We start from the raw sequence: 28,000 nt of genomic DNA, 5'->3' as shown, positions 1-28,000 counted from the left end.
CCGCCATTAATATAACACAGAATAAATGCTTTCAAAATGTTTTCTGCAATTGACTCTGTCAAGAAAATCTTGAATTTGATGAAATGCGGGAAAGAAAAAACACTGACAACTAAGTTTTATCACACAAAAATATAATTCATTAAATAAATCACTTCCTTAGATTAAACATATAGAATAGAGATGAATAAAGAGATCATAATTCTTCTGTTGCTCGCTTGGCTAAGAAATCAACAAGCCTAGGCAGCTCTACCATTCGTCCTAAGTACCCCAACAGCTGTGGATGAGTTTCCAATCCCAAGCCATGGCGGTATTTAAGAGCAGCCAGCGCCAATGTCATGCCAATATCACACCATGTTACCTGAAAAATTAAAACGAACATCTATATTATATAAAACGCTAATACGTATGTATCAATAAAACCGATGATATTTCTTTTCTCGCGTTGGCAACAGTTTTCATTTTTAACTGATAGGCTTCGGCGCGCAAGAGCACGTAGTGAGCATCATATGTCTAATCGGGTAAATTCTCACCGAATTATTAAAGAAATGTAGAAATTATTGAGTTATGCATGACTGAACATGACATCTTTAAGTTAAACTAACTATTTATTCAGTATACTACAAAGTGAAAACAAAATGGAACGATGATTGTAATATAAAAGCAAAAAATAACAAAGAGCACGGGCTTCATAGGTAAAAGTTAAATTAGCAGTGCTGATCTGTTGCCAGATTTCCTATTGATGTAAATGCCAATCTGTTTTTTCCTTATTAACACATATATCAATACTTTCCCTTGTTAATATATAAAACTTGAATGAGAGAATTGTTTGATCAATTTTGGTTCGCAAAAACACCTGAAACTTCTGTATGGTTAGTAAGGAGGAATACTGAGAAAGCTCTATTTAAATTTTGAAAAAAAAATTCTTCTTCCTATATGTGGTAATACAAAATGAATTATACCAGCCATTCCATAATCATCACCACTCAATATATAGTTTAATAATCGGTCCCAAAAACGAAGTCAAAAAGTACACGCATTCTCCTTCAAAAGCACTACTACAGATCAATCGTCTCAGTAAGTGCAGGGAAAGACCATTAGACAATGCCAACCTTCATCTATCAAAAGGTACTCCAAGATTGATTCAAGTTAGCACGCCTTATATACTTGTAAATTGATGTTTAATCGTAGTGGTAGTTACGCCACATTAATCCCCCACCAGAACTTTATCAGGGATAGAATTCAATGAGCGGATGCCACAAGTTGCTGTATTTGTGAAAGACCGGAAGAGCTGAATTAAGGTCACCGGGTTTTGAGCTTTAGCCATGAGAGCTATATTGAGTACATGGTTGTGCGCATGGTCACTCCTGTAGCGGTCGAGTGTGTGCAGAAACCAGTTGTGTGTAAATGAGACTGAAAAGCAACAGCGCGAGGAGGACGATGGCGCAGTCACAATTAGCAAGTCAACAATTCAATGCGGATAATCCCTCGAAGTAGGCGTGTTCATATCACGTCCGGGTCACCAATGTGGGGAAAGATCATTAGACAATGCCAAACTTCATCTATCAAAAGGTTCCTAAAGATTGAATCAAGTTAGCATGTCTTATATAGTAGTGGATTGATGTTTCATAATCGTAGTGGTAGTTACGCCATGGTAAGCTTCATAAAGCTTCATTACCAGATGCCATGGTCTTGCGCGAAGTTTTCCTTTTCTCCTCATATCACTCGCAAAGATAACCTTTTTAACAGGCTTCGAGTTTTCACATCTAACACTATGTCCGAGACATTTGTTATAATATGATTTGATGCCTCTTGAAATTATTTGTTTGAATTTTTTTTTAGATTGATGCTTAAACAAAATGTGGTTCCGAAAAGATAATGGGACTGAAAAGGCAATGGGCCCGAAACTATAATAGAACTAAAATGACCAGATAAAAATGACATAGAATAGACCGACACAATGAAAAAAACTAAAATAATTACAGTTTTTTATTTATTTATTATATTTGGTCCTCCCCGGTGGCTTTACGTTATTAGGTTAAGAAAAACACGTTTTTAAAAGTTCATCCATCAGAATAAATATTAACTGTATTCAATATTATTATTTATAATATGGTGTTGCTTGAGGTCAACTCATGCTAGTCAAAATTTCCCAATCAAGTAAATTTATGAACAGTTTTTAGGAACGGGACTAAAATGGCCCTTTTTACTGTCTGAATTTCAAAACGACAGAACCAGCGGTTCGTGAGTTGTTAGGCACACAAGCACAAACAAATTTGTTATTTTATCATAATAGATTATTTTTACCATGACATAAAAAAGAGATTATTTTCATGCATAGTCCTTAAATTAATTTGAGTCATCAGCGCTTTAAAACTTCTCTGATCTCATTTTTATAAAACTTATCAAACAATGTCTCACTTTGTCCGATTAAGTTGGTGCAGTGTGCTACCATTTTCCCTATAAAACGATGACTTGAATAGATAAAGCTATTATGACAATTGAATTCATTACGATAAAAGCGTTAAATATTTTAAACAAACTTTTTGTTATTTTACTTACTATCTTATCTGATGCATGGGTTAAGTTGTTGAATAGGAAGATAAGACGCAAATAAAGAAGAATACTTTTAAAGATAAAAACCTTTTTTAATCGTATAGAGCAAGTAAATAAGTTAAACAAATGAAACGCTTATTCAAGTTATGTAATACCTCAAGGAAAATTTCTCATTGTTGAAAGGGAAAGTTCCAAAAAATAATAGATTCAATCGTTAATTCACATTCTAACTCTTGTAGAGAAACTTAGCTAAACTTTAATAAGCCATTTTGCTGATAAAGATTAGTTGGCACTGGCGCCATAGGTCACGCGTGCGAATATGGGAGGTCTTCTTCTTGAAGTACAAGTACTCAATTGTATTTTTTTACCTTCTTTTCTGACAAGTGTTTTGAAGATTCTATAAAGAACGATTTTTGCGGTAGACCCAATATTTTTTTCATTATTATGAATTTTACTTTGAATTTTTTAAAAACGTATATAAAAGAACAATATCACATATTGGAAAAAAAAACCAGGAAGATTGCAAAATTGGAATAATACGACGGAATGCTCCTGACAGAAAGATTGCATATATCGGTATTTCGTGTTTGCGAATGCAGACTATTCCGTAACGACAGCGCTCATATATTTTTAAAAATGCATGCAAATCACAGGATTAATTAATATTTAAAACTGGAAAATGGACAAAAAAAAATCTAACGAATCACTGCAGTAGAGTGAGAATGAAAACTTAAAAACCTTTTAAATAGCCAGTGGCAACTCAGAAGAATGGGAAAAGAAAAACCTCGAAGTTTCACCAGGAAATCAAACTGGATTTGATCTTAAGAATGAATATTTCACAAATTCGAAAAAAAAAATTTATTGCATTTTTCGAATCTTTGTACCCTTCCTAATGTCTGTCTAAAATGATTTCTCGGTACCTAACTTCGTTTGGAAGTTATACCGGAAAATAGAAAGTCGTCGCTAAGCAGGTAGAAAGGCCCGTTCGGCCGGATTAGGAGGGGCGACATTCTTTTCGTGTCTCATCCATTCTGTTGACTGCATATAGAAACTTATTTTAGGCATTTCATTTATTATACATGAAATTAAACGTTTTCCCCTACCATAAGTCAAAACTTTAAAAGCCTTTTTCTCAAAACGCTGTTTTTTGACCTGACCTAACGTTTTTCTCATGATCTGTGCAATGAAATAAGCTGTTCTTTATTTTAAATTTTGTAAAAATATATTCTTTAGAAAGTAGCATAGGATTTTTTTGATATTTTTATATTTCGATTTTATATTAGTACTTTAATGAATATTTTTTTAATGAAAAATTTAACTTTTTTTTAAAGTTGCCACCATTTTGGTAATTTTGCGAATATCAAATAACCGCTATGCTACTTTTTAAATAATGTCTTCATGTTTCAGAAAATCTAAACAAAATAGTTTTCCTATGTTTCAGGACTTCAAAATCCATGAGGCCAGTGAGGTGCTACTTTTTGATGACTAGCCATACACGGAGCTACCGCCAACTTACTTTTTATTATTTTGTAGAAGAAAATTTTTTAAAATAGATTTAAATTGTAGCTAAATAACATAAAAAAACAAGGAATTTCTGCATTGTCTCCATTACTTAAAAAAAATTCAAGAAAAACGCTAATATTTTTCCATCTTAGGGTGGGGTCCTCCCTTAAAGGAAAGGGACAGCGACCTAATCGAACATGGTGCGGGGTGTTTTTCATCGTTTGGTCTCGATCCCTCAGTTTCTGTGGTTGCAAACATGAACACTGAAACGTTTGTGGACATTCTGGACAATGCTACCAACTTTATGACAATATTTCGGTGAATGGCTATGGGGATAATGGGGGGGGGGGACCGCCTTCCAATGAGGTGAACCGGGTTCAAATCCCAGTGATGGCTTCTTTGCCGACCATGCAATCATTCTCATCCTTCCTCTTCTCCTACATCTTTTCAAATCGATCGCGATAAGGAAGAACGTCTATACCCAACACAACATCAATAATTAATTATTCATCATTAATTATTCATTAATTACATTAACAATTTAATAATTGCACTAACTTAATTACATTAACTATTACATTAACTTAACATTAATTAATTATTAATTATCATTTGCCCGTTAATGGAAGCAATTATGAGTCTAATGCGCAGTTGTATTGATCATGACGAAATGTAAGAAACTCACCTCTTTGCCGACCATGTAATCATTCTCGTCTTTCCTCTTCTCCAGCATCTTTTCAAATCGATCGAGATAAGGAGGAACGTCTTCGGCAATCATCTTCTTTATGATGGCACTCTGCAGAGAAATCAACACACTTTATACACGAAAGTATATTCAAAGGAATTTTCTACGTGACAATTTAGTGAATTTGCTTTAAAGTTTATACGTTGGATATTATAAATTAATTCTTAAGTAAGATTTAATTCACAGACCCTCCACAAAGGGAATACAGAGCGTATCTATTTTTTTCCCAATCAAATTGTTTACATCATCTGGTTCTATATAACAGTCAGGAAAACGTCACTTAACAATTTTATTCTTAATTCATAACCGGCATTTAAACAGTCGACTCAATTCAGAGTATACGACTATCAACATTCAACTCCGTATCCTTCTGATTTTGAAACCAATTCAGAAGACAAGAAAACTCCTATATCAAGCACAGGAGGGCCGGGACAGCCTGGTTGGTAGGACACTGCGCCCATGTCCAAGAGGTCGTGGGTTCGATCCTCGCCGGCCGAAGACTCCCCGTGTAGTAAATGGTGACTAATGCACGTTAAATCTGTCGAGTCTCAAAATCCTCCATGTTCCCGTAACAAATCATACCTCTGGGGGTACTGATCCAGGAGTTTCCTTGTCTTCTGGGATTGGTCCAAANAGTCGTAAACCCAAAATTGGGTCGGCTGTTCAATGACGGTTATGAAATATATCAAGCACAGGGACAAACTAACCTTCTTGGAGGACTTTTTAAACTAGGACTTAAAAAGTGTCCGTATGTTGTTAAGAAGTAGCCATTGTTAAAAATGGTCAGTAGCAATATTTCATAATTTTGACCTATACTAACAATTAACCTACAATATACAAAGAAGGTACTTTTTTTTAAATTAACATATATTCTTATCAACGGCTTTGGATATTTGTGACTATTTTATTTTGAACAATCGACCCAATTCTGAGTTAACGACTATCAACTCCGTAGCCCTATAATTTTGAAACCAACAACGAAGACTCGGGATTAAGTATGAGCCAAACTAGCCTTTGTGGAAGACTTTTAGATGGAACTAACCCACATTTGCGTTGCACGGAGACAAAAACCTCACATGCTTAGCTCGACGGCAAGGGGATTCTAACCCATGAGCCATTCACAACTGAGGATGTTTTACGTGGACGGTGCTGTGGTAAAATTGGCAGTACTCATCTGTATGTAAACCATTCACGCAACAAGCAGTTGTGTACATTTGCCACATTGGACAGTTAAGTATTTTAAATACTATTTGTGTAGCTAAAAACTTTGGTTTTTAAATATGCGCAGCATATACTGAATCTCCTGGTAAAATATTGTTTGATTTAGTTTAACTTAGATAAGGTCATGGAGGCTAAGACTCAACAATTTCACGACCAACGACATGCTTGTGGCATTGTGGTCAGAATTGCGTACTGGCCGCCTTTACTTCTCAGTCAAGCTGATACCCATCGATCTGAAGTAGTTCAAATTTCCAATTGGTGAAATCTATTCATTCCCGAAAACCATTTAAACTCTTTTCGTCATGGTGTTCACATTCTAGGCTATTTAATTTGTCAAAATACATTCCGTCTAAAAAAGATATTGGTCGACTGCTGTTACCAGATGCACATTTTTCTTCTCCAAAAACGTTAAGAAAAAAGTTACTACTTAGAGCCTGCACCCACTGAGCTATTTGAAACTAAAGGACTGGACAAAACAAGTTAGTGTTGTATAGTTTTTTCCCCTGAGAAATTCCCCTTTCAAAAACCTCTTTCTTTTTTAGAAATTCCTCCTTTATATTAGCCAGACAATAATTATGATATAGCAAACCAGGTCAAATTTGCCATATGGGACGATTAAGTATTTTAAATACAATTTGCGTAGCTAAAATCCGAAGTTTTTAAATCTTTGCAGCATATACTTTACCTTCTGGTGAAATATTGTTTTAATTAGTTTAACTTAGTTAAGAGTTTGATTATTTGTCGTTGTTTGTTCAAATTACGTTTCATTAAAATACGTAAAATTGAAAAAAAAAAATTTTTTTTCTTCCTAATCTATTAATCGATTTAATCTTCGTTTTTTTAAGGTTTAAACATGTACAAATTCAGTTTTAGAATGATTTTCCTCTAAGCTAGTGATCACCAATTCGTTGATCGTGAGCTACCAGTAGTTAGAGGGGGATCACCTTGATTTTTCCACTTAGTTAGCAAACCAATTGTAAGATTCTTTTTTAAAAAAATAAATAAAAGTAAGTATCTCTGATACTTTCGGGACTTGGTTTAAGCAAAAGTGGCTGGCAATAAATTCAGCATTAAAAGAGATTATATGTTCACACGTTAAATTTATCATGAGAGACATCCTCGTGCAAATTTTTCTAGTGGAACTAACTGCTTCCAAAGAGATTTGATAGACAGAGGGTAATAATATTATACTATTACATTGTTGATATTGGCATCATATACAAACCCTTTCATCTCTGCTCAGTTGGTATACTTCAGCTCTTCTTATCTTAGAAAACATGTGCCACAGGCCATCCATAACTAAATCACACAAAGCGAATTCCTCCTCTGTCTTTCCCACCAAACCTGCACGAAAAAGAATAATTCCCATTCAATTTTTTTTTTGCCAGGATAAAAGAAATTAATAACACTATATAGACTCTAAACAATTCTATTACAGTCGTTATTCTCTAAATATTTGATTTTACATCAATCTTAATCTCATATTCCTTTATAAGTAACTATCTAAATATCCGTTCTTTTCACAGGTTGAATAAAAAAAGTAAAGAATTAATAAATTAGTATTGAGAAACGCAATGAAATCATACTCAAAACTGAAAGGCATATATTGAAACTATTAAAGAGCTTGGTGGAAGAGCCAGGAAAGTGACATTTTTAGAGAAATTAATGAATCATAGGAAATAACAGAAAGGGGTTGCATCGATATGGGCAGAATTATTGCAACAGAATTTTTTTTTTTTTNTTTTTTTTTTTTTTTTTTTTTTTTTTTTTTTTTTTTTTTTTTTTTTTTTTTTTTTTGCCTTCACTTTAATTTTACCATAACTAATCCACATTAGCTTTTAGCATGTTTACAGATTTTTATTTCAAATTAAGCAGTGATAAATAAAATAAAGCAAAGAATTAGTCCAGCTTTCCAATAAATTGGTAACAAAATAGTTCGGATACAAAATCTTTTTTCGTTCTGAAAATGTCCCTTACCTGGTTCTTCCACTAAATGTTTCAATTAATATTTCTAATTATTTCAATTATTTATTTAATATTATTTGTTGCTCTTTTCCGTGGCTTTATATTACTTGAGTAAGCAAAACTCGGTTTATGTAGTTCACTCTATTAGATAATATGTATTCAGAATCACTTTTCAGGATACTATTGCTCGCAGCCAACTCATGATAGTCAAAATTTACCTCTATCACCTCTATCTACTATAATTTTCTCAGGAACATAGTCCTTTCTAGGGAATGTAAAACACTTATTTCCAAAGCATCGGCATTAAATTTGCTTAGTATTGGCGCAGCTTTAATAATCACCAAATATGTCAATATAATATTTTATACCTATATTAGTGTACTTATTACATAACCCTCCAACATTTTACTTTTGTGTGAAATACATCTGTTAGTAGCAGCCAACTAAAACTATTTTTTTAAATAGAATTTTTATTAGAACTTGATAAGGATTTTGAAGCATGGCCATTTCCTTATCTGGCATTTAATTTTCTGTTAAAATATTCATAAGTAGTGGTGGAAAAAAGTTCTCTTAATTCAAATTCATATTAAATATTAATAAATATATTAATACTTTTGGAGAAAAAAATTTTTTGAAACTAAGTGAAATTCGTTGCAGAATTCTTATGGAAACTGCACCAATTTCCATAGTACCAGTAGTACTAATTATATTGAATTATGGGGTGAGCTGTATTAAGGTGCATTAATGAGGTGAATTATTAAGCTGTATTAATTGCATCAGTGAAAACCTTTCAGTTTTGTGATTTTCATGCCAAAAAAGCTTAATTAGAATTGTAAATTTAGTTTCGTGAGTGCTAATTAATTTTTTTTATACCCTTTACAAAGAATGGGTAATCAGATATTGATTTTGTACTTTAGTCTTATCGATATAATGAATAATAGTTCTAAGGAAGAAAAAAATCCGGAAATGTTAAATAAGTTTTAGATATTATCTTAGAAACAGTCATATACTTTGTATGGTTAACGTTGATTGGATAAAGGTTAATCAGATAACATAATCAATTTTAACTAAGGTCGAAAACAATTTCAAAGAGCAAATTTCTCGCTAATAATCGCTGTTCCATTAAAAAAGAAATGCTTTGTAACTTTCACATTAATAAAGCTTATAAATTTATTATACAGGATTAATAAATGTTCCAAATTTTCAAGAGTCAGCGCAACGTTAAATTAAAACTAAAAATAACTAGAGCACCTTTTTTTGTTGAAATTACACAAAGAAAATTAATATTTTCAATTTAATTTTATCTAAAAATAAATGAAGTATATCCTTTCGTAATTCTAAGTTTTAAAACTTAATTTATAGTTAATTTTTAGATAATATAAAAATATCAAAAAACTTCAAAATTTCCACATTTTTTGCCGGATGTGTTAATATACGAAATAAATGTCTGGGTGACACTTTCACATGATTGTACAGTGCGCAAAAAAGGACCACCCTGAATAACTTTTGATCTAATGAACGGATTTTCACGTTCTAGGACTCAGTCTTAATGTCTCGAGGAGATGACCTCAAATATGCCAATTAATAAGTTCCGAAGTCAGACACAAAAACGTTCTTTCTCTGAATAAACATACCTTTTTTTAGACGGATTTGGATTTTTGAACCCCAAAATATAGGGGGTCGCCGCTATCTGGGAAATGTGGTCCCAATAGTTTGGTCAGGAATGCGCTCCAAAGTTTGGACCCTTAAACGTTAATTTTAATTTTTGCGTATTTCGCTTTATCTCGAAAATTTTGTAATCGAATTGAGAAATTTTTGCTCGCAATTATAAAATTCGTTTATCCAAACATAATTCCATGTAAATTATAATTTTTAATTAAATATTTATTATTTTTTATGAATTTATTTAATAATGATCAAAAAAATGCTGAATTGTAAGGTCTACAATATTTTTCGTAATTTTAAAGAACGTCATTTTACATGCCAAATACATTATTTGAACAAAATAGGTCGAATAGTTCCTGAGAAATTTTTTAAATAACCGACATTTTTGAACTTCAATTTTTCAAAAACTATTCGACCGATTTTGCACAAATTTTGTATTTTGCAAAGTAAAATTAATGCTGACCATATTTCCCACTTTTGCCTTTTTACATACCCTAGTCATGTCGTGTAAAATAATTCCTGAGCCTTGGCATGATATGTCAAATAAAACTTATACATACTATACATACAGAATTATCCATTTTCATAACACATTTTACAAACAATATCACGTGAATCTATTGCACGAACATATTGTGTGATCGATTTGCAACGTTATTTAAACGTTTTTATTTCTAATGGAGTGAGAAATCCTTTGACATTTCAGCTACAATGCATACTTAACACTTACTATAGGGCCGTAATAGAGCAAAATATAATAGTGGTACTCAAATTTCCTACTTTGCTATACGATAAAATTTTTTTAAAGTAAAAGTAACGATTTAAATTAGATATTACCATAATATTAAAATTTAAAGTAAGCTTTGAAAAGTTTGGTCTCTTTAATGTAAATTTTACTTTCTTTTTACAGATTTCGCTGTATCTCTGGAATATATAAGAGAATTAAAACTTTACGTACGAAATTATAGAAAGTGGTTTAATTAAAGGCAATTCTACATAAAACTTAATCTTCGATAATTATTTTTTGTTGCCTAATTAATTATTTAATGAAAAAATATTAAATTGTGAGACATACAATTGTTTACAACACTTTGAATTATAATTTTAAATGAAATCCAGAGAAGAAAAAAAAAAATCCATACAAAAAATCCAAAATTTGAATGGAATAGGTTAAATATAAGTCTAGGAAAAAAATTTAAAAAAGTTTCTTTTTCAAATTTTATTACTATCAAAAATTATTTGACGATTTATTCAAACTTCGTATTTCGTCATTTAAAAGTAAACAGTTTGGAATTTTGTTGCATCCCGCACTTATGCTCTGCGCAACGCAGTTAATACAGATCCAATCTATCAGTTCCTTACAGAGTTTGCGCAGAGCACACGTGAACATACGGGATGCCAAGAGAAAGTGCTAAATCTTTCTACTTGCACAGCACCTTTAGTTTTATTGCGCGTTCGAATACACAGAGTTCTTTTTTTTTTCTTGTCCCCGGAAATTGTAGTACAAGATTTGCTGTACTACTATTTGAAACGTTTATAATTTAATTCTTCCAGTGTGCTCAAGGGGAGTCGTGGTGGGTCAAGAGATAGAGCACTAATGAGGTGTAACGGGTTTGAATGCCGGCTATAACTGGTAGAAATGAATTTCGCACCCGGCTCGCTTTGACCACAGTGCTGACTTAAAATATCCTCAGTAGTATAAGGATGATGGATTAGAGCTCCCTAACCGTCAGGCTAATGGTGGGAGGTTTTTGTGGTTTTCCTCTACATGAAATGCAAAAACGGGGTTAGTTTCATCAAAAGGTCCTACACGAAGGCAATTTCTCCCAATACTTGATCCAGGAGTTGCCTTGTCTCCTAGATTTGGTTCAAAATTACAAGGCTACGTAGTTGAACATTAGCAGTCATAAACTCAAAAAATTGCGTCTGCTGTTCATCGACAGTTATAAAATAAAAACAAAATGTGTTCAAGGGTGAGGTATAAAAAAAATGTAAACACTTATGAAATGCTTAAAGTTTGGTGACCCCGTTTCACATCGTCGGGTTTTCTGCGATGCGTGATGACTGATGTATGTCTTTATTTTTCACTCGTCTAAAATTGTTTTCTATCACATAAACGAAATGAGTTCTTGAGACAAAAGTAATTTGCACTCCTAATTTTTATTATTTATAAACATACTTGACTTACAGACTAATTTTTAAAGAATTTAGTGAGTGTGACATACGGCGGAAGTATCTTTCCTTGACATTTTACCTTCATTGGTATTTTAAAATTGTTTGACATTCTGTACATCCAGTATTACTTACCTTCAAAAACTCAGACATCAGGACTCAGCGACGAAGTGATTCTGTCATTAAAATTTTCGTCATTTAAATTAATGTCGTTTAAATTTTAATATTTGAATTTAAAAAAAAAAAACTTTCTGCATGTATGACTTTCTTTATTTTTTTTATCGTCGAGCAGACGATCCAATTCTGATTTTACGTCTACCAATGTTCAACTCCGTACCCTTCTAATTCTGAACCCAATTCAGAAGACAAGGAAACTTCTAGGTCAAGTTTTGGGAGAAATTTGCCGTCGGGCAGGACTTTTTGAATGAAATAATGGAGAGGAAAACATGTCCTTTTGAGCGAGGTAATGAAGAGGAAAAATGGAGAGGATTTTGAATGAAATCATGTAGAGGAAAATAACGAAAACCCCCATGGTAAGCCTGATGGTAAAGCGATTTCTAATCCGTGATCCACTGAGGATATTTTACGTCAGCTCTGTGGTCAGTGCGAGCTGGGTGTGGAATTCGTATATACCAGCCATCGCTGTGATTCGAACTGGGCCACCTCACTGGGAGGCGAGTATTCTATCCCCTGAACCACCGCGGATCAAAAAACTTCTATGTTAACTCTAAGCTTACTTGAACTCACTTTTCTCTAAACTCTAAATTTGGAGGTGACGCAGAATTTCTCATGACAAGATTCTCTCGTGGTATAGAGTCCTCTTTAGGTTAACGGTGAAAATTTTTATTGCCCAGTTTAGGGAATAAGCCCAATAGGCTATGTCAGAAAAATTTCTGATTAAAACATACCCACTAGTACTCAAAATTGTGAGAATTTTCAGGCACGGTGGGTTAACAAATTTTAATGGAATTTGATCTTAACATTGAATATTTTAATGCGTAGTTTATACAATAAACCCAATAGGCTATGTCAGAAAAATTTCTGATTAAAGCAAACACTTTAGTGCTTACAATTGAGAAATTTTAATGGAATTTGGTTTTGACACTAAAAATTTCAATGCCTAGTTTTAAGAATTAACCCAATAGGCTATGTCAGAATAATTTCTGATTAAAACATACACACTAAAACACAAAACATACACTTAATTGTGAGAATTTTCAGGTATGGTGGTCTAGCAAATTTTAATGGAATTCGATCTTAACACTAAAAATTTTAATGCCTAGTTTAGATAATTTACCCAATAGGCTATGTCAGAATAATTTTTGATTAAAGCATACACACTTGTGCTTCAAATTATGAGAATTTTCAGTTACTGAGGCTTAGCAAATTTTAATGGAATTAGGCTTGAACACATTGACATAATACAAAATACTAATTACTATTCAAGAGTTATGATACACACACGTATGATAATACCTGTTAGTCGGGCGTGTTAGTTAATGCATGTTAGTTGGAAGGAAGGAATCAGTTAGTAGAGAATAGAATGGGTTTGTAGGGAGTATAGTCCCCTTTCACAGACATACACTTACACTGACTTCCCACAGTGATTTTAAGTTGAATTTAGCAGTTCTTATGGCATCACGTGAGCATGTAAACGCCGCTGTCAAGCTCTGAATAGTTGCTGATGAAGTTTGAAAGTTATACTCGTATTAGTTCTCCCCAGAGAGCCCTTCCTCAATATACTCTATGCAGTTGAGGCAAGCTCATTCGATTATTATCCTGGTTTTCTTGAAAATCGTGCCTAGGCGAGCTTTATGCGACTATGCGTTATCGACTATTAAAATGAAACTAGGGCTAACTGCATTCTTGCAAAGGTGAATATAGGGCTCTAAGACCTTACAACAGTCGCTTGCGTCTACGCCATTGAAAGGACGCTCTGACTAGTGTAAGTTTTAGGGAGGGGATTCCTGTTTGCTAATTTCAAAGACACGGACTTGCGTGACTGACGGGAGGTCTAGGAATCGTATGTTCACCTTTACAAGAACGCAGTTGGCCGTTATTTTATTTTAATAGACAACAAAGCAAGCTCGCAAAGAGTTTTCTTAGGCGACGATTTTCTGGAAAATGAAGATATAAGTCACTGGATGAGTTGGCTATCTTGATCTCCAGACCTCAGTTCTATAGAATATTTCTGGGTCGCTCTGGGAAAGGCTACTACAACTCGCAATCCTACTACGTCACCAATTGAGGGTCTGAAGAGAGTGCTTTTGAAAGATTGAGACCAATTGTCACGGGAAAAATTTATGTATCTTTCTCAATCTTTCAAAGACTGTGCTTTTGAAAGATTGAGACCAATTGTCACGGGAAGTGATGTACAAAGTAATATTTTCATTTCAAATAATACTTCATTTATGGCAACTTCAAAAATTTATGTTGAAGTGATTTTTTATAATATGCTTGTTGCTTGTAAAAGTAGCTTCAGTAAGGTTTAAATAAATAAAGTAAGGTTTTCTTAATAATAAAGATTAATAAAGGTTTAGAATAATAAATGTTTTCTTCATTGTTAATTTCGCATCAGCAGCAAAAAAAGTCCTAATGCTAAAAAATAGTTACTATCAAAAATTTTTTTCCTATCTGTAGTTTAATTAGAATTAGAAAAATGCTCATTTTTAATTTTTCGAGTTTCATTTGAAGCTTCAGGAGTCAAATATAAATTTGTGAGCATTATAAAAACTATAATTTTTATACAAAATCTACCAATCAGCTGCTTTTAAATATAACAATAGGCTTTTCAATGATCATCAAGTCTAAGATAATAAGTGAAATAGTATAATCAAAATATATATGTACCATGTTGCCTTGCTAAATATCTGCAGATGCTTTGATGTTGTGCGATTGCTTGACCATCTACTTCTAAAACTGGAAGCATGCCGAAAGGAGATGCTAAAAATTTAAACAAACAATTTATTTTCAAGCACTTTCATAGTTAAAATATTCAATAAGAAAATGGTTAACACTCAAGGAATAATACACACCTCTGCAGAGCTAAAGGAGTTCCGCTTTCAATTTTTTTTCAAGCCTCAATAAATTAGATTTAATTACACAAGCCTGCGAAATTGAACTTTTTGAAAAATACAAGAGAAGTTATTGTTGATTTATATGTTATTTGATGTGCTGATTTAGAAAATGACCTTCATTTTCCCCAATCACATCAGGATTTTTTATAAAATCGATATTAATGTTTTTAGTAAAATCCTATTTGGAAAGGAATTTTCTCAAATAATTTTGCATGTACTATCCGGTAACTTCCTCTTCATTCATTTTGATCTATGTAAAATTTAATCTTGTGAAAGAAAATTGATTTTTGAGCTATCAACTAATTTTTTATAGGCTAAAATGAATAAAAAATACTGTTACCAGACAGCAGAAGTCACCTCTGGTCTAGAGAAAACCAATAAGTTCTTTGTGTTCAAACTTTTTACATCAGTTTCTAGAAGAAAATCTCCAATATACCATTTTAATTTGTTTTTATTGAGATAACTTACGTAAAATTGACGATTAGCCAAGTATAACAAATATTGTGTATGTGTATATGAAAGTTTGAAACAAAAAACAAAACAAGCAAAAAACAAAAGAGAAAAGTTTCTATTTAAGTGTATACTCGTTTTCCTCTGAAACTTATTTTTGATGATCTTCTTTTATGCTTAATCTCAGGTCTATCCAGAGCTATCATCCAACAGTAGTCAGCGAACATGTTCTTGTCCGATCTTCCTTGCGCTAAATATCTCTGATATCTTGATGGAACCTTTCCCCTTGTTCTTCGCTAACTGATCCTAAATTTTCAGGGAAAAAATCCACACGTGAGTGAAGGAAATGCATTTTTACACTCATGTGGCAACCCAACGTTTTAAATTTGTCCAGCATTTTCATTACAATTTGCTTATAATCAGGATCCTTGTAATTACGCAGAAATTTTCTGACGACATCTTTGAAAGCAACCCAAGCTTCTTTTTCCGTTTCTGTCATGTTAGTCTCAAATTCCGCAAATGGTCCAACTGTGGTCGATATATTTTATTTTGTTCAGGGCGAGAGCCAGGTTTAGATATTAGTCTTTGATTTTTTCGGTTATACCCACGAACATGGCAGGAACAAAAATAACAATCATCAAAGTGGTTTTGGCGCTCACTCCACGTCATAGGAATTCCAAATCGTAAAGCAGTCTTCTTTCCTTGATGCCATAAGCGTTGATCATTGAGACACTGCACAAAAACTTTATGAGGTGCCCAAGATTTGTCTTGATCTCCGAGTTTCATGTCAAAATATGCGAGATAAAGTTGTCTTACTTAGTCTGTAATGCTCCTCATGCGATTTTTAACTACACTATATTCACCGCATGTATAACAAAAGTCATCTGGGAAATTTTCACAATGTCTTGAACTCAATGCCATGTTTCACGAAACGCACAGAAAAAAAACAAAGTTTAAAATGACTCCCTATCGCTTGCTAGTGTTTCTGAGAGGTCAGCGGACCTAGATAAGGATTCTCGCGACGCTATTGGTAGAGAGAGATTGTTACAGAGAGAGGGACGGTGACAGGAAGTAGTGATAAAGGGGTACTTTTGTAGATTTGACCAAAGTAAAATGCTGGTCAGTCAAGAAGGGAAGAAATTCAAAATTTTTTAATGGTAAATGTTCATAAAAAGTCCAGTAGAATTGAATTTTTCAAAAAAAACGTGACGTGATGGACATTTTTCATTATTATTTTCCATTTCAGCACCAAAAAATACATTAAGTTCAGCTATGAGACCCCTTGTATTTTTTTCATCGCAGGCCTGTGTTATTAATGCTTTAGTATATCTTTAGCTATATTATGAAACATGTTTTTAAAAAATTATGCTGTGCGGTACAATCATTACGCATGGTAGTGAGTTTTCATATAACAGCTTGTCTACCTTTCTTTGTAAGTAATTTTAAAAATGTAAACATAAAGTTTAAAAACTATAACAATAGCAGCAAAATTTTGAGAAAATAAATCAACAAATCACTATTACCTCACCCTAAGGAAGCGTATATATCACTATAACAATCACTATGTAGTGATTGTTTTATTTAATTACTTTAAGAAAATTATTAATTTAATAATTATTAATTTGATAATTATTAATTTAATTATTATTAATTTGATAATTATTAATTTAATGATTATTAATTTAATAATTAACTGATCATTGTAAATGTTTGATAAACAACTTCAGATTATAATTATAATTGCCTGCATTGTAATTATAATTTATAATAACAATTATAATTTATATCATTAATTGCAATTTATTTAATAAGTTATTAATTAAATTCAAGTACATAATTAATTAATTAAATCATTGTAATTTGTAATTTCATGTTAGATGATGCCTCATAAAATACTTCCTGCTTGTATTAGCTTTTATTTAGTTTTTATATAATTAAAATGCTGAGTAAGAAGTACACGAAAAAAAAAAAGATCTTGAAACTTTAAAAATATCTCTTTAACAACAAATGAACAGCAAATGAATCGACAATAATTTTAGATTCCGTTCTGGAAACTTTTGCTAAAAATACTCCTTAAAGCAATCATTCGAAAAAAATATTATGTAACAATGACAATTCTAGATTTCGATGAGATGCTAGTGTTTACAAAATCATCCGTTTTTACAGGTGTAGCGTGAGTCTATGTTTTGGAACTGGTAGCAGAAACCTTGCTGTGCCGGCTGCGGCGAGACCTGCAGATTTCAACAACATCTGCTGATAAATTTTCGCCTCAAATTTCAATTAAGTAAATAAATATATAACAATAAAATACACAATGATAATAATTCGAAATTTTCTGAATTATTGTAAAACTTATAAAGTTTTAAATTAAAAAAAAATAATCTGCAGATATATGAGAAGATCTATTTTTAAAACGTTTATTTATAGAATTTTTGGTAATAAAAAGAAATTTAGAGAAAAATATTTTTTTCTGTAGCTAATTTTCAAAAACTTTTATTATTTGGCAATAGGATTTCAATCATTGTACGAGAATTAATCCTATTTTAAATAACATTTCATAAAATTTCAATTAATTTACTCAGCATAATTTTTTCTTTCAAATAATTTTTTATATTTCTTAATATGTAAATATTGCCCTTATATATAATATATTAAGCCTTCATTTTATAATAGCAATTTCTGTCTAACTGTGACAATTTTGTACTTGCGAAGCTGTTGCTACAAATTAACTCAGTAAATTCTGCTATTAAAGTAATAAGAAATAAGAATAATACCAAAATTATCAATTTAAGTATAATACCAGATTCTGGTTAGAGGGAATAAAATATTAATAGACAGACTGAAATTTCTGCTTTTCTCAAGCATAATTCTTTCATAAATTAACTGCTACGTTTTTCTTTTTCTTTGATTGATAAAATAGATTTTTTTTACAATTTTAAATTTAAGAGAATGTTTGCCATTAGCTGTCAAATGAAAAAATTTTGTGAATAGATTATTTGCTGAAACCGAACTTTTGTAATTTTTCGGTATTTTCGTGGCTCTACTTCTAAGTTGATAGTCTCTTTTGTTGCTGAAAACATAGGAGAGTTTTAGTTTCTTTCTCAATGCATTCCGAAGTTAAGGAATTGTCTAACACAATTTCTTGAATTCTGGAAAATGGAAAATTTGTGCGTGTGCGGGGGGGTCAAATTGACCCCCCATGCTGACGTTGAGGCAACTCAAGCCACGAATAAGGTTAAATCCCCACAAAAGGGATTTCTAGTAGGCGTCTTCCCTAACCGAGGGAGAATTCAATCAGAATGAAACTTGTACCGGCGAGATAAACATCTCGTGGAATCGGAAAAATCCGATTTGAATATATAATGCATAATCAGGAAAATCTTATGTTTATTTGTGTTTATGTTTAGTGTTCCTATCGTTATGCTTAATAAATATATAAAAAAGGAAAAATTTGGGAAAATCATTACAAATTTCAACGGACAGGCTATTACTATTGAATAACTCAACCTACAGGCTTGATAATAAATAAAATATTACAGACGTCCCTGCGTTTATGACCAATAGCTAATTATTAAGGGGAGTCGGTAGGGCTTATATCAGTAATGCTAAAACTGACCTTTTTCGATGTACATTTTCTAAGAAACTACTAATGATATAGCCTTTTGGGGATATTTTTAAAATTTTTGAGGATATTTTAAATTTTATCAGCTGTGAAAATGTCTTAGAGTTAACAGGAATACTTTTTTAGTTTTTAAAAAATTAAAAGTTCTCAGTTCATAATTTTTAAAAAAAAATTTCTGCAAAAGATATGTATTAACAGTCGTTTCACTGTAAAAATGTGCATGTAATTATTCAGTGAAAGAAAAACTGAAGCAATGTTTTATTTAGATGATAAGTCAGTTTCAGCATTATTGGTATATATATGCCCTACTACCGACTGCCATTAAATGATGCGATTATAAAATGACGCACCAAAAACGTTAAAAAAGTGATTTCAAATTAATTTTGAATTTAATTTGATATGTGGTGTTTCGAAAAAAATAAATCCATTGAAAAATGAATTTTTATTTAATTGTGAAAATTTTAAGTTTTGGGTCCTCATTAAAAACTAAAATAATGAAATTTTTTCTAAGACCCCCAATAGTATCGTAAAGTAAAGTTTTAATTATTTTATGCATTTGGTATAGTGCGTTTTGAAATTATATAATTACAGGTTCCCAAAACGTTGAAAACATTTTTTGCAAATGTTCATTTTTAACTTTGATCTGGGGGTTTGAAAACAAGAAATTGCGAAATGTTCTGCGAAATAAAATATAAATAAAAAAATTATCTGTCAAAATCTGCGAAAAGTATTAATTTCTGTTGAAAAAAGTATTATCAAACAGTTACATTGCTTATTAAGTTACACTAGAAAACTAAAAAAAATTGTCTTTTGCAATAATAATAATGTGCTTCTTAAAATGTTTAAATAAAAAATTTTCGAGTCATTTAATAAAAATTTTTTTTTCTTTCTTTTTAATATATGATCAAAGCAAAGTATAACAGCTCATAACAATTTTCGAATAAATTAGTCTTTTGGAAAAGTTTCAATCATATTTTTATTTATACATGAGCTTCGCGGAAATTTATCTATATTAGCATAGATACATATTTTTTTAAGAGAAATTACAATACTGCATGTTTGATGAGATTCACTTCTATAGAAATTACAGATAGAGAATTTTTCTATACTTTATTGTTAGGTGATAACATTTATTTCCTTTCGAATTTGAAGTATTTTTCATACAGATGACGGCAGGAAATCTGAATTAAAAAATGAAACGAATAAAAAAGAAAGATTTCTATTTAGAGAATAAAAGAAGAAAGGGAAAAAAATATTTGTAAGGAATCTCGTTTTGTCGGCAAAACTTAGTCATTCGTATAGTAGAATCAGCTGTTTGAAGGTCATAGAATTCCGTAACAAATATGGCTGCCGGCTAGACGTCTTCCTAACTGTTGAATATTAAGAAAAACGTTCAATTCGTTACTTAAATAATGGTGGCACGTTGTTTGATTCCGTTTGGTATTGTATTAATTGGAGGTATTACGTATGGCATTATATTAGCATTAAGACCCTATTTTCATAAAGCAGATGTTGTGATTCCATTTCAGAATCTCACAAATAGCACTAAAAATGATTCCTACATCGCTTTCAGAATTCACTCTTATGATGAAATGTTTGAAAAGAATAATTTGTCACTCGGGATATTAAATCACAGTAAGTTAATTCGTTTTATTTCCTTAATGTTTTCTGTGGACCAATCAAAATATTGTTCGTTAACTTTTGACTCGCATAGAATATGACAGGTTTTTTATGAATGTGTTTTGTTTAGGTTTTCATTAATCACATTTCCTCTTGTTTACGTTGAAAATTTTTGTGTTTATATCCTTGTAGTGTTGACAACTGGTGTATATGACCGCTTTTAATTAGTGCATAATCATATCTGAGACAAAAACTAAAATTTTGCTTCTCTTTAGAAATAGGAATTAAAATGAAAATAGATTGGAATATTTTAAACGTGCGTCGTTTTCTTGGAACATTCTGTTAAGGGTTAGGTATTTTTTTCACTCGAAATTTTAAGCATGCTTGTGAAATTAAATTGTTACGGGGATTCCATTATTGGAAAACCTAAAAAAAATGTTTTTAAATTCGAAAGCCTAAAAAATTGTTTTAATTTCTTAAACCGAAAATAATGTTTTTAATTCAAAATTATAAAATAACTTAGTGTTTTTAAGTTAATTTAAATAGTAGTTTCTTATATAAATGCTAGTGTATTAGAAATGAAACATCATCTTATGTTTCAACTATAAAAAAATTTATAAGAAAGGAAATCAATTAACCATAGAAAATTTTGTTGGAACCTCTTTTTTTTTTTTTTGTTCCACTCCTGCCCTCTGAAACTCTTAGGAGACACCGCCTCCACCCCCGTATTCGACTTTTATTCCAAAATTGAAAATTTTTCACTCTTTTATATTTGCATTTTTTTAATTTGCTTTTTATATGAAGATTTTAATGCCTTACGTAATCGTTGCCCACCGCCTTTGTCAGCAAAAGTAAACTAATCACAAAGTTCCGCCCTTCGTCAGATGTTTACGCAATGTTTGAACTGCCCCAAAGTCAATATTCTTTATATGAATCTATACTAATATAATTAAATTTGTATTCAATTTAATCTATTCAATTTTTAATTATTTTGAAAGATGCATACAAGAATTAACATAATTTTGAATCATATAATTTAAAATAGTAATAAATGTACCTGATGCATCAAATCTATTGATTAAAAAGGTCTCTTTTTTTATTCCCTGTATACAAAGTCTTAACCAGGAACATTAATTGTATGCCTATTTCAATTAATGATGTTTTAAAAAAAAGCAATAATTGGAACTGCAACTCTAGGGAGGACAGTTACTATTTAAATGTTGATTGCTTTAACCAGAGAAAGAAATAATAATACAATATTGATGACGTAAACTGTTTAGGAAACAAAACCCCACCTGCATTGAAAGTCACATGATTTTGAATCACAGCAAGTTTTCTCTTCTATTTGTAAGTGAAACAGAAGGAATAACGACTTAAAATGAAGGTTTTAATTAGTGGAGTTATTCTTATATTATTTATAAGTATATGGATTATAGTCATACTATCAGATCCAGATTTTCTTCACCCTGTCAGACCGTTTCAAAACATTACGAACAGCACACAAAATGATTCATATATATCATTCAAAATTCGTTCTTTCCAGAAGGAATTGTTTCAAAATGATTCATCACAACAGGATATCAGTAAGCTAAAGCATTTCATTCTTATCACATGTTAGCAAAGTGAATTAATAATTATGGTTACTTTCATTTTAATTGTCAGTATTAACTTTTTGATTTCCCTTTAACAATCGTCTTTTTCTCGGGTTTGCATTGTTGACTTCTGTATTTATTTTCTTGTATTGATAGTTTGGGGAGATTTCTGTGTCATGATCTGTGGCAGAATAATCGCCCAGTCTTGGAAAAAGTTTAAAAAAATTCTCTAAAATAATTTGCAAGTTTAAAATCTATTTGGCACCTTGGCGATTGTAGTTGGCGCAACAGATCACGATACGGAAATATTCCCGCCGCTTAGCAACCACGGGGAAAAAAAATTAAAGGATTTTATCAATTTCTTCACAGTTGCCTAGCAACGTTTAGGAATTCAATAAACATTCTCTGTGAATTGTATTGTTTGGAAAACTTTCCTGTATTTATGCATTTAAATATCTATTAAGGTAATTCAAAAATATAAATTTTTAAATGATTTTGTTGGGATCCATTTAAAAAAATAAATGAATAGAATAAAATACTTTAATAATTTTGAACAGGGTTGTAACCGTAGAAAGAAGGTTTAAGAATGTTATCAAGCACTTCTCAGTTTCTTAGGAATGAAAAAATTTGCCTGAATATTTTATTATTTATAAGTTTTTTCGGTAAACGTCGTGGCCTGTTTCGTTGTCAGTATTTTATACTAGTATGCCGACAGTAGTCTGATTACTGGTAATAGGAGACACCAATATCTTTTACTTTCGTTAATAGATGGACTAATAAACTAAATAAAATAAGAAAATGCTTCTTTATTGTTTTATAAAAAAATAGATTTTTGAATCACTTTTTTATGCATGTGTTTTGATGTTTTCTGTACCCCAATAGATTTCCCCCTACAAGATATGGTAGTCTTACGCATATCTTTGGGGGGGGGGAAGCGTTAATATTTAAATGTGATGTTATACTTGAAACTTTAGTACAAGTGTGACAAACGCAAGGGTCTGTCTAGGTTTTTCTGAGAGGTACCTATTATGTGAAAATTTAGACATAATTTGTGAAAAATTAAAAATTATATTAAAAAATCAACACTGAAATATGGATTTATCGTTTCCTACGGTATACAAAAATAAAATTTTAAGAAAAAGTATTCTGTGAAATTTTCCTAAAGTTGAATTTGTAAAGGTACCGCTAAACGGTAGTAAATTTGGCCTGGACAGATCCCTGCAAACGTAAGGATGTTTAAAAAAAAACACAGAGAAATTAATAGATATTTTTGGCGAATAACAAAGACAAAATTGATTGCAATCAATTGGTCGCTAATACCACTACATCAGGAAAGTAAGCTAGATGAAAAAAAATTATTAAAAAATCATGTGTACGAAAATAGAACGATTGGTTTGGTTTAAATATGTTAATAAACGTGACTTTTCGTTCCAAAATACAAGACTTGAAGTAAATCCATCATGAAGTTTTCGAAAAATCAGTTAAAATTATTTGTTTTTCTTTATTATTATTATTATGACTTCTGTTATTAAAATTATAATTTTCTATCTCAGTAACTACTTAACCGATTTTTCCCCGATTTTGTCTTTTAGCATAAATATTAGGTTGATATTAAGGTTAAAAAAGTTTATAACTATTTTGTTACACTTTATTTTATTTTTATTTTTTTGACAATTTTTTTCCGTTTCTTTTTTAGAAGAATATAGTCATAATTTTCGAGACTATCTCTGAACTAGAACTTTCATTTTTATGATTATCACAGGAACAATTTTGGCACCGGGAATTGTGCAATAGAATTAAATTAAAAAATTGTTTACCCTTTTCGGCCTCTGATGCCTTGTCTTTTTCGAATCGAACATCTTCAAATGGAACGCCAGCATACTCCAATATCGCCCTCGCCAATTCAGCTGCTGTTGTAAAGTTGTAATCCACAAGCTTGTATTTTGCCATTCTGGAACAATATTTGAATTATAACATACATTGCAAGAACCGTTTCTGAATATATACAGTCGGACTTCTATTTAACGAACTTCCATTCTGCGAATTTCTCGATTTTGAGATTTCTTTCGAGGCACCAGGGACATTTTGGAAATTTCTTCCTTAAATAACTTCCAAATAGCAAAGTGAATTTTCTATTTAAAAAATTTTACTTTGAGATCCACTAGGTGTTATTTTACTATTACAGTCTTATTATAGATTTATACATATTTTCTTTTATTTCACTTATTTAAAAAAAATTAAGCCAGTCGTTGGTTAAGGATGTGATAAAGGCTCTACAACTACAAGGCTACCACCTTGATAATTGCTTGTGGTCAGCATTGAGGATTAGCAGTATTTACTTATATATAAAGCTTATATATCTAGAAAAAAAGTGTTAGAGAAACTCTGATTGTCCCACTAAATTCAAACCCTGATGTTATTTACTAACTTGATGCAAAAATATTTAAATAAGTAAATAAATAAAATATTTATTAAGTAATGTACTTTAGCAACTTTATTTTCATAGTCTGGATGTTTTTCGAAGCATATCTTTTATACCTCTCAATTTAATTTTTGCTTATAACCATTTAAACAGTTATTAGACAATAATACTTAAAAAGTATTTTTTGAATTTTCAGATAAAGAGGTTTTAGAACTGTGTGCATTCTTTTATATTCGTGTAAATAATTTATTTTTTTGAAATTAGGTAACATGAACAACAACATTAAGAGGCATAGCTTTAAGAACAATAGCTAAATAATGTAATCCTATATCCCAGTTGCTACTCATCCAATCTTTGAGAGTAGATTGTCAGATAAGTTATAAAAGTTATAATATATACAAAAGTTATCTGTGAGCAAAATTTTATGAACATTATTCACAACACTTCACATGACACGTTGCATTTTCATAAATATTATTTTTAAACTGATTATTTTTCTGAAAAAAAATTTAGACTTAATTTCAAGCTTTTTTTTTGCAATATTACACTGTTAGAATTGTCATTTTGAAATTACGGTAAAATAACCGGCAGCAGTCTGTCCAGCCGATTAACTATTAAGTTTACGGTTAGGAACATTTTCTGCTTACCTTTACGGTTTTGGAACCGTTTACAAAAGGTATGGTTAAAAAACCGTGAATAGAAAAAATATACTGTTTTGTAACCATTTACAACTGGCATAGTTTATAAATCATAAAAATAAAATTTAAACGGACATTGGAACTCGGGGTGCGACGCCATTTATGCCTGAATGAAAATTTCGTATTCTAATATTTCAGGGTCACTGGAAACTCTTCGTGTAATGAAATGGAAGAAGTATTGTAGTGTCAACGATGGGATTCGAACCCCTGTTCAGCCGGTTATGAGATTGACCGATTAGCCCTCTTAGCTATACCTAGGTGCACGGAACAAAATAGCTTGATAAGGTTGGCCTAGTTGGCTCGGAAATAATTCTGGTAGTTATTAGGTAAAAATTATTAATAATGCGTATTAGCTAAAAACAACCAATATACTTTTCTTCTCACACTTAACAGTTTCAATATCATCTTTTTTATAGTTATTTGACTGTTTTGGTTGAATGTGGAAAATACCAATGAAATAAATTGCTATTTAACCATTTTTACCGAAAAATTTCTTACAGTGCTAGAGGCTCTATGCTCACCAAGCCACGTGATTGCTTCTTATAAGTCGATAAAAAAAAGACAATTTTTTAATGAAATATATATTTATTATAATTTTATGTAAGTAAGTCTTATTACTATGTTAATCGTAGCGAAATGAACAAATACCTAGATTTGAAAAATAATCAACGATATTTGAGAAAAAAAAGTATTTAAGCTTAAGGGGTAACTATTGACAATTGATTACGATAACGTTATATTATCTTACAATACAATCTGGAAACAGTTCTTATCTTGCTTAAGCGTTTTATATTTAAAAAGATTTCGATATTAATGTTAAGATTCATATCTCGCACAACATCTTATCACGCACTCTTATTATATTTGTTCAAATTTTTTTTTTATTGTTAAGTTTGACAAGTGCGTGTTTAATAATCAAGATTTCGACTAATGTAATTGCATTTTTCTTCAACAATGGAATCTCGTAAAAAGCACTTCAAATTGCAATACATTTCGAACAAATTAGAATTTCGATAAAATAAAAAAAAACTCGCATTAGATTTATACACAAATAATGACCCTTTCAGCTCGTCAAATTTGAACTCAGTAATTGAATCTCTGCTGACTGCATAACGGTTGACATGGTATTTTTTACTACAAGTTCGACAGAGCTAACAAACTATGTAACGTAAAGCGAAATAAAAGTGAAAAAATTCCCTCAATTTTTTCACGCTTTTACTTTGATTTTAAAATGTGAAAAAAGCTCGTTTCAAGTTCATAAATGAAAATGGTCCTTTTCAGCACATCAAACTTCAATTCTTTAGTTGTATTTCTGTAGCCGGCACTGCTAATCAATCCGCATGGCATTTTTTACTACAAGATTAACATTTAATAATTTTTCAACTCACTATAAAAAAAAATTTTTTTTTTATTTTTTTTTAATTTTTTTTATTTTTAATTTTTTAATTCCATCAACTCCGTTGTACAATTTTTGTACTCTCTGTCTTTGTTTCCCCTCTGTATTTTTGTACCTATCTTCAAAATGGGACAGTTTTTACGCTGCAAATTAAAATTGTTTGTAGTTTGATTTATATCAATAGCGAGCTTTAAGCCAATGCGAAAATGCCATTTTTCAGCACATTACTTTTTTTTTAAAATGCAAATTATTTTAAATTATTTAGAAATACATTTTAAAAGCATTTCATTTTTAAACGTTTCTCCTGAACGATCGAATTAAAATTTTTGAGTGATTTAAGGATCCGGGCCTAAAATTTCCCCTTTCAACCACTGTCCCAATTTCAGAGCGCTAGCAAAAACGATTTTGGAGCTTTGAGACACACGAATTCTTCATTTTACTATAGATTTTTATGATGAAAAAGCTAATAGTTAACATTATCTTGTTTGTACGACGACTTGTTTTATAGTTATAATATAAGAACTAGCAGTTAGCATTGCTTTATTTATAAAATTTAATATTGTTTCGTTTATATATAATTACAATAATACCGCTAAGAGGTAGATCATGTAAACTCAGATTGCGTAGCGTTTTTTAAAAGTGCTTATTTTTGATTTACGTTTTTTAAAAGCCTTTAAAGGTGCTTTTTTCATTCGGGGTTTGTAAAAAGGGCTCAGTTTTCTATCTTTTAAAAACAGATTTTTTTATTCTATTGTTGTTCTATATTAAAAAAGATGCACGATTTTCACAATTTTCTAAACAATATTTTTCACTAACTAGTTATTTTATCTTGATTATGTAAGGTTTTTGAATTTTATTGATGTTATGTTTATAAATTTTAGCGATAAAAAAATAATAATTTTTATTACTGCACAGATCCTAATTATTATTTCTTTCGAAAAGTGATTAAAAATATTTTTTGAGTGCTTACAAAGTACTTTAAAAGCTGCTTATTTTTTGTTGAAAAAAATCCGGCTCCGCACCCTGAAAGAGTTAATCGACATTTCAGTGAATTTTAGACTATCAGCTTTAGATTCATGAAAAATGCTTTGGAATGAAATTGAAGTAAAATCTAGACTTACCTGGTTGTAGGAGAATGAAGTCTTGTAATAATGATTGTGTGCTGATCCTTTTGAGGGAAGTCTTTTCAAATGTGCTGACTACCCGTGTGCTTCTTGTAAATCGTCAAGAAGTTTACGCTCCACGGGTCAAGGCGTACGTTGAGCCCAATTTGTCCTGAGTTTAAACTCTGCGATGCGA

The 28,000-nt window shown here is 31.1% G+C and overlaps 2 protein-coding genes across 5 annotated transcripts in view; one reads left to right on the top strand and one right to left on the bottom strand.

The window, feature by feature from the left end:
- Positions 1–114: 114 nt before the first annotated feature.
- Positions 115–27,978, bottom strand: LOC107446154 (glutathione S-transferase 1). The gene is made up of 6 exons (XM_043051481.2): positions 27,823–27,978; positions 24,003–24,136; positions 14,675–14,767; positions 7,248–7,366; positions 4,742–4,852; positions 115–358 (listed from the first exon to the last, which is right to left on the bottom strand). The coding sequence occupies exons 2-6, from the start codon at positions 24,133–24,135 to the stop codon at positions 194–196; spliced, it is 621 nt and encodes a 206-aa protein (XP_042907415.1). The 5' UTR covers position 24,136; positions 27,823–27,978; the 3' UTR covers positions 115–193.
- Positions 18,316–28,000, top strand: part of LOC107446151 (prosaposin) — a 72,318-nt gene continuing 62,633 nt past the window's right edge. For 2 of the 4 annotated variants that reach the window (XM_043051478.2, XM_043051476.2), the window contains exon 1: positions 18,316–20,608. In XM_043051478.2, the coding sequence (XP_042907412.1) occupies positions 20,386–20,608 (223 nt within the window). In that variant the 5' untranslated portion in view covers positions 18,316–20,385. Of the gene's footprint in view, positions 20,609–21,867; positions 22,177–28,000 lie in introns of those variants that run through there. The other 2 variants (XM_043051477.2, XM_071178297.1) reach the window with 2 other exon arrangements.

This window comes from Parasteatoda tepidariorum, chromosome 3 (genome assembly GCF_043381705.1).
Source record: "Parasteatoda tepidariorum isolate YZ-2023 chromosome 3, CAS_Ptep_4.0, whole genome shotgun sequence".
In the NCBI taxonomy this organism is placed as follows: Eukaryota; Metazoa; Arthropoda; class Arachnida; order Araneae; family Theridiidae; genus Parasteatoda; species Parasteatoda tepidariorum.
This window is presented reverse-complemented; position numbering and strand designations above follow the sequence as displayed.

Excerpts from the sequence above, each read along its gene's own strand:
- LOC107446154 (XM_043051481.2), bottom strand. The coding sequence starts at position 24,135 with ATGGCAAAATACAAGCTTGTGGATTACAACTTTACAACAGCAGCTGAA. Across the intron at positions 14,768-24,002 it reads GGCATCAGAGGCCGAAAAGG|CATCTCCTTTCGGCATGCTT; the intron begins GTAAACAATTTT and ends TTAAATTTTTAG. Across the intron at positions 7,367-14,674 it reads ATATTTAGCAAGGCAACATG|GTTTGGTGGGAAAGACAGAG; the intron begins GTACATATATAT and ends TTTTTCGTGCAG.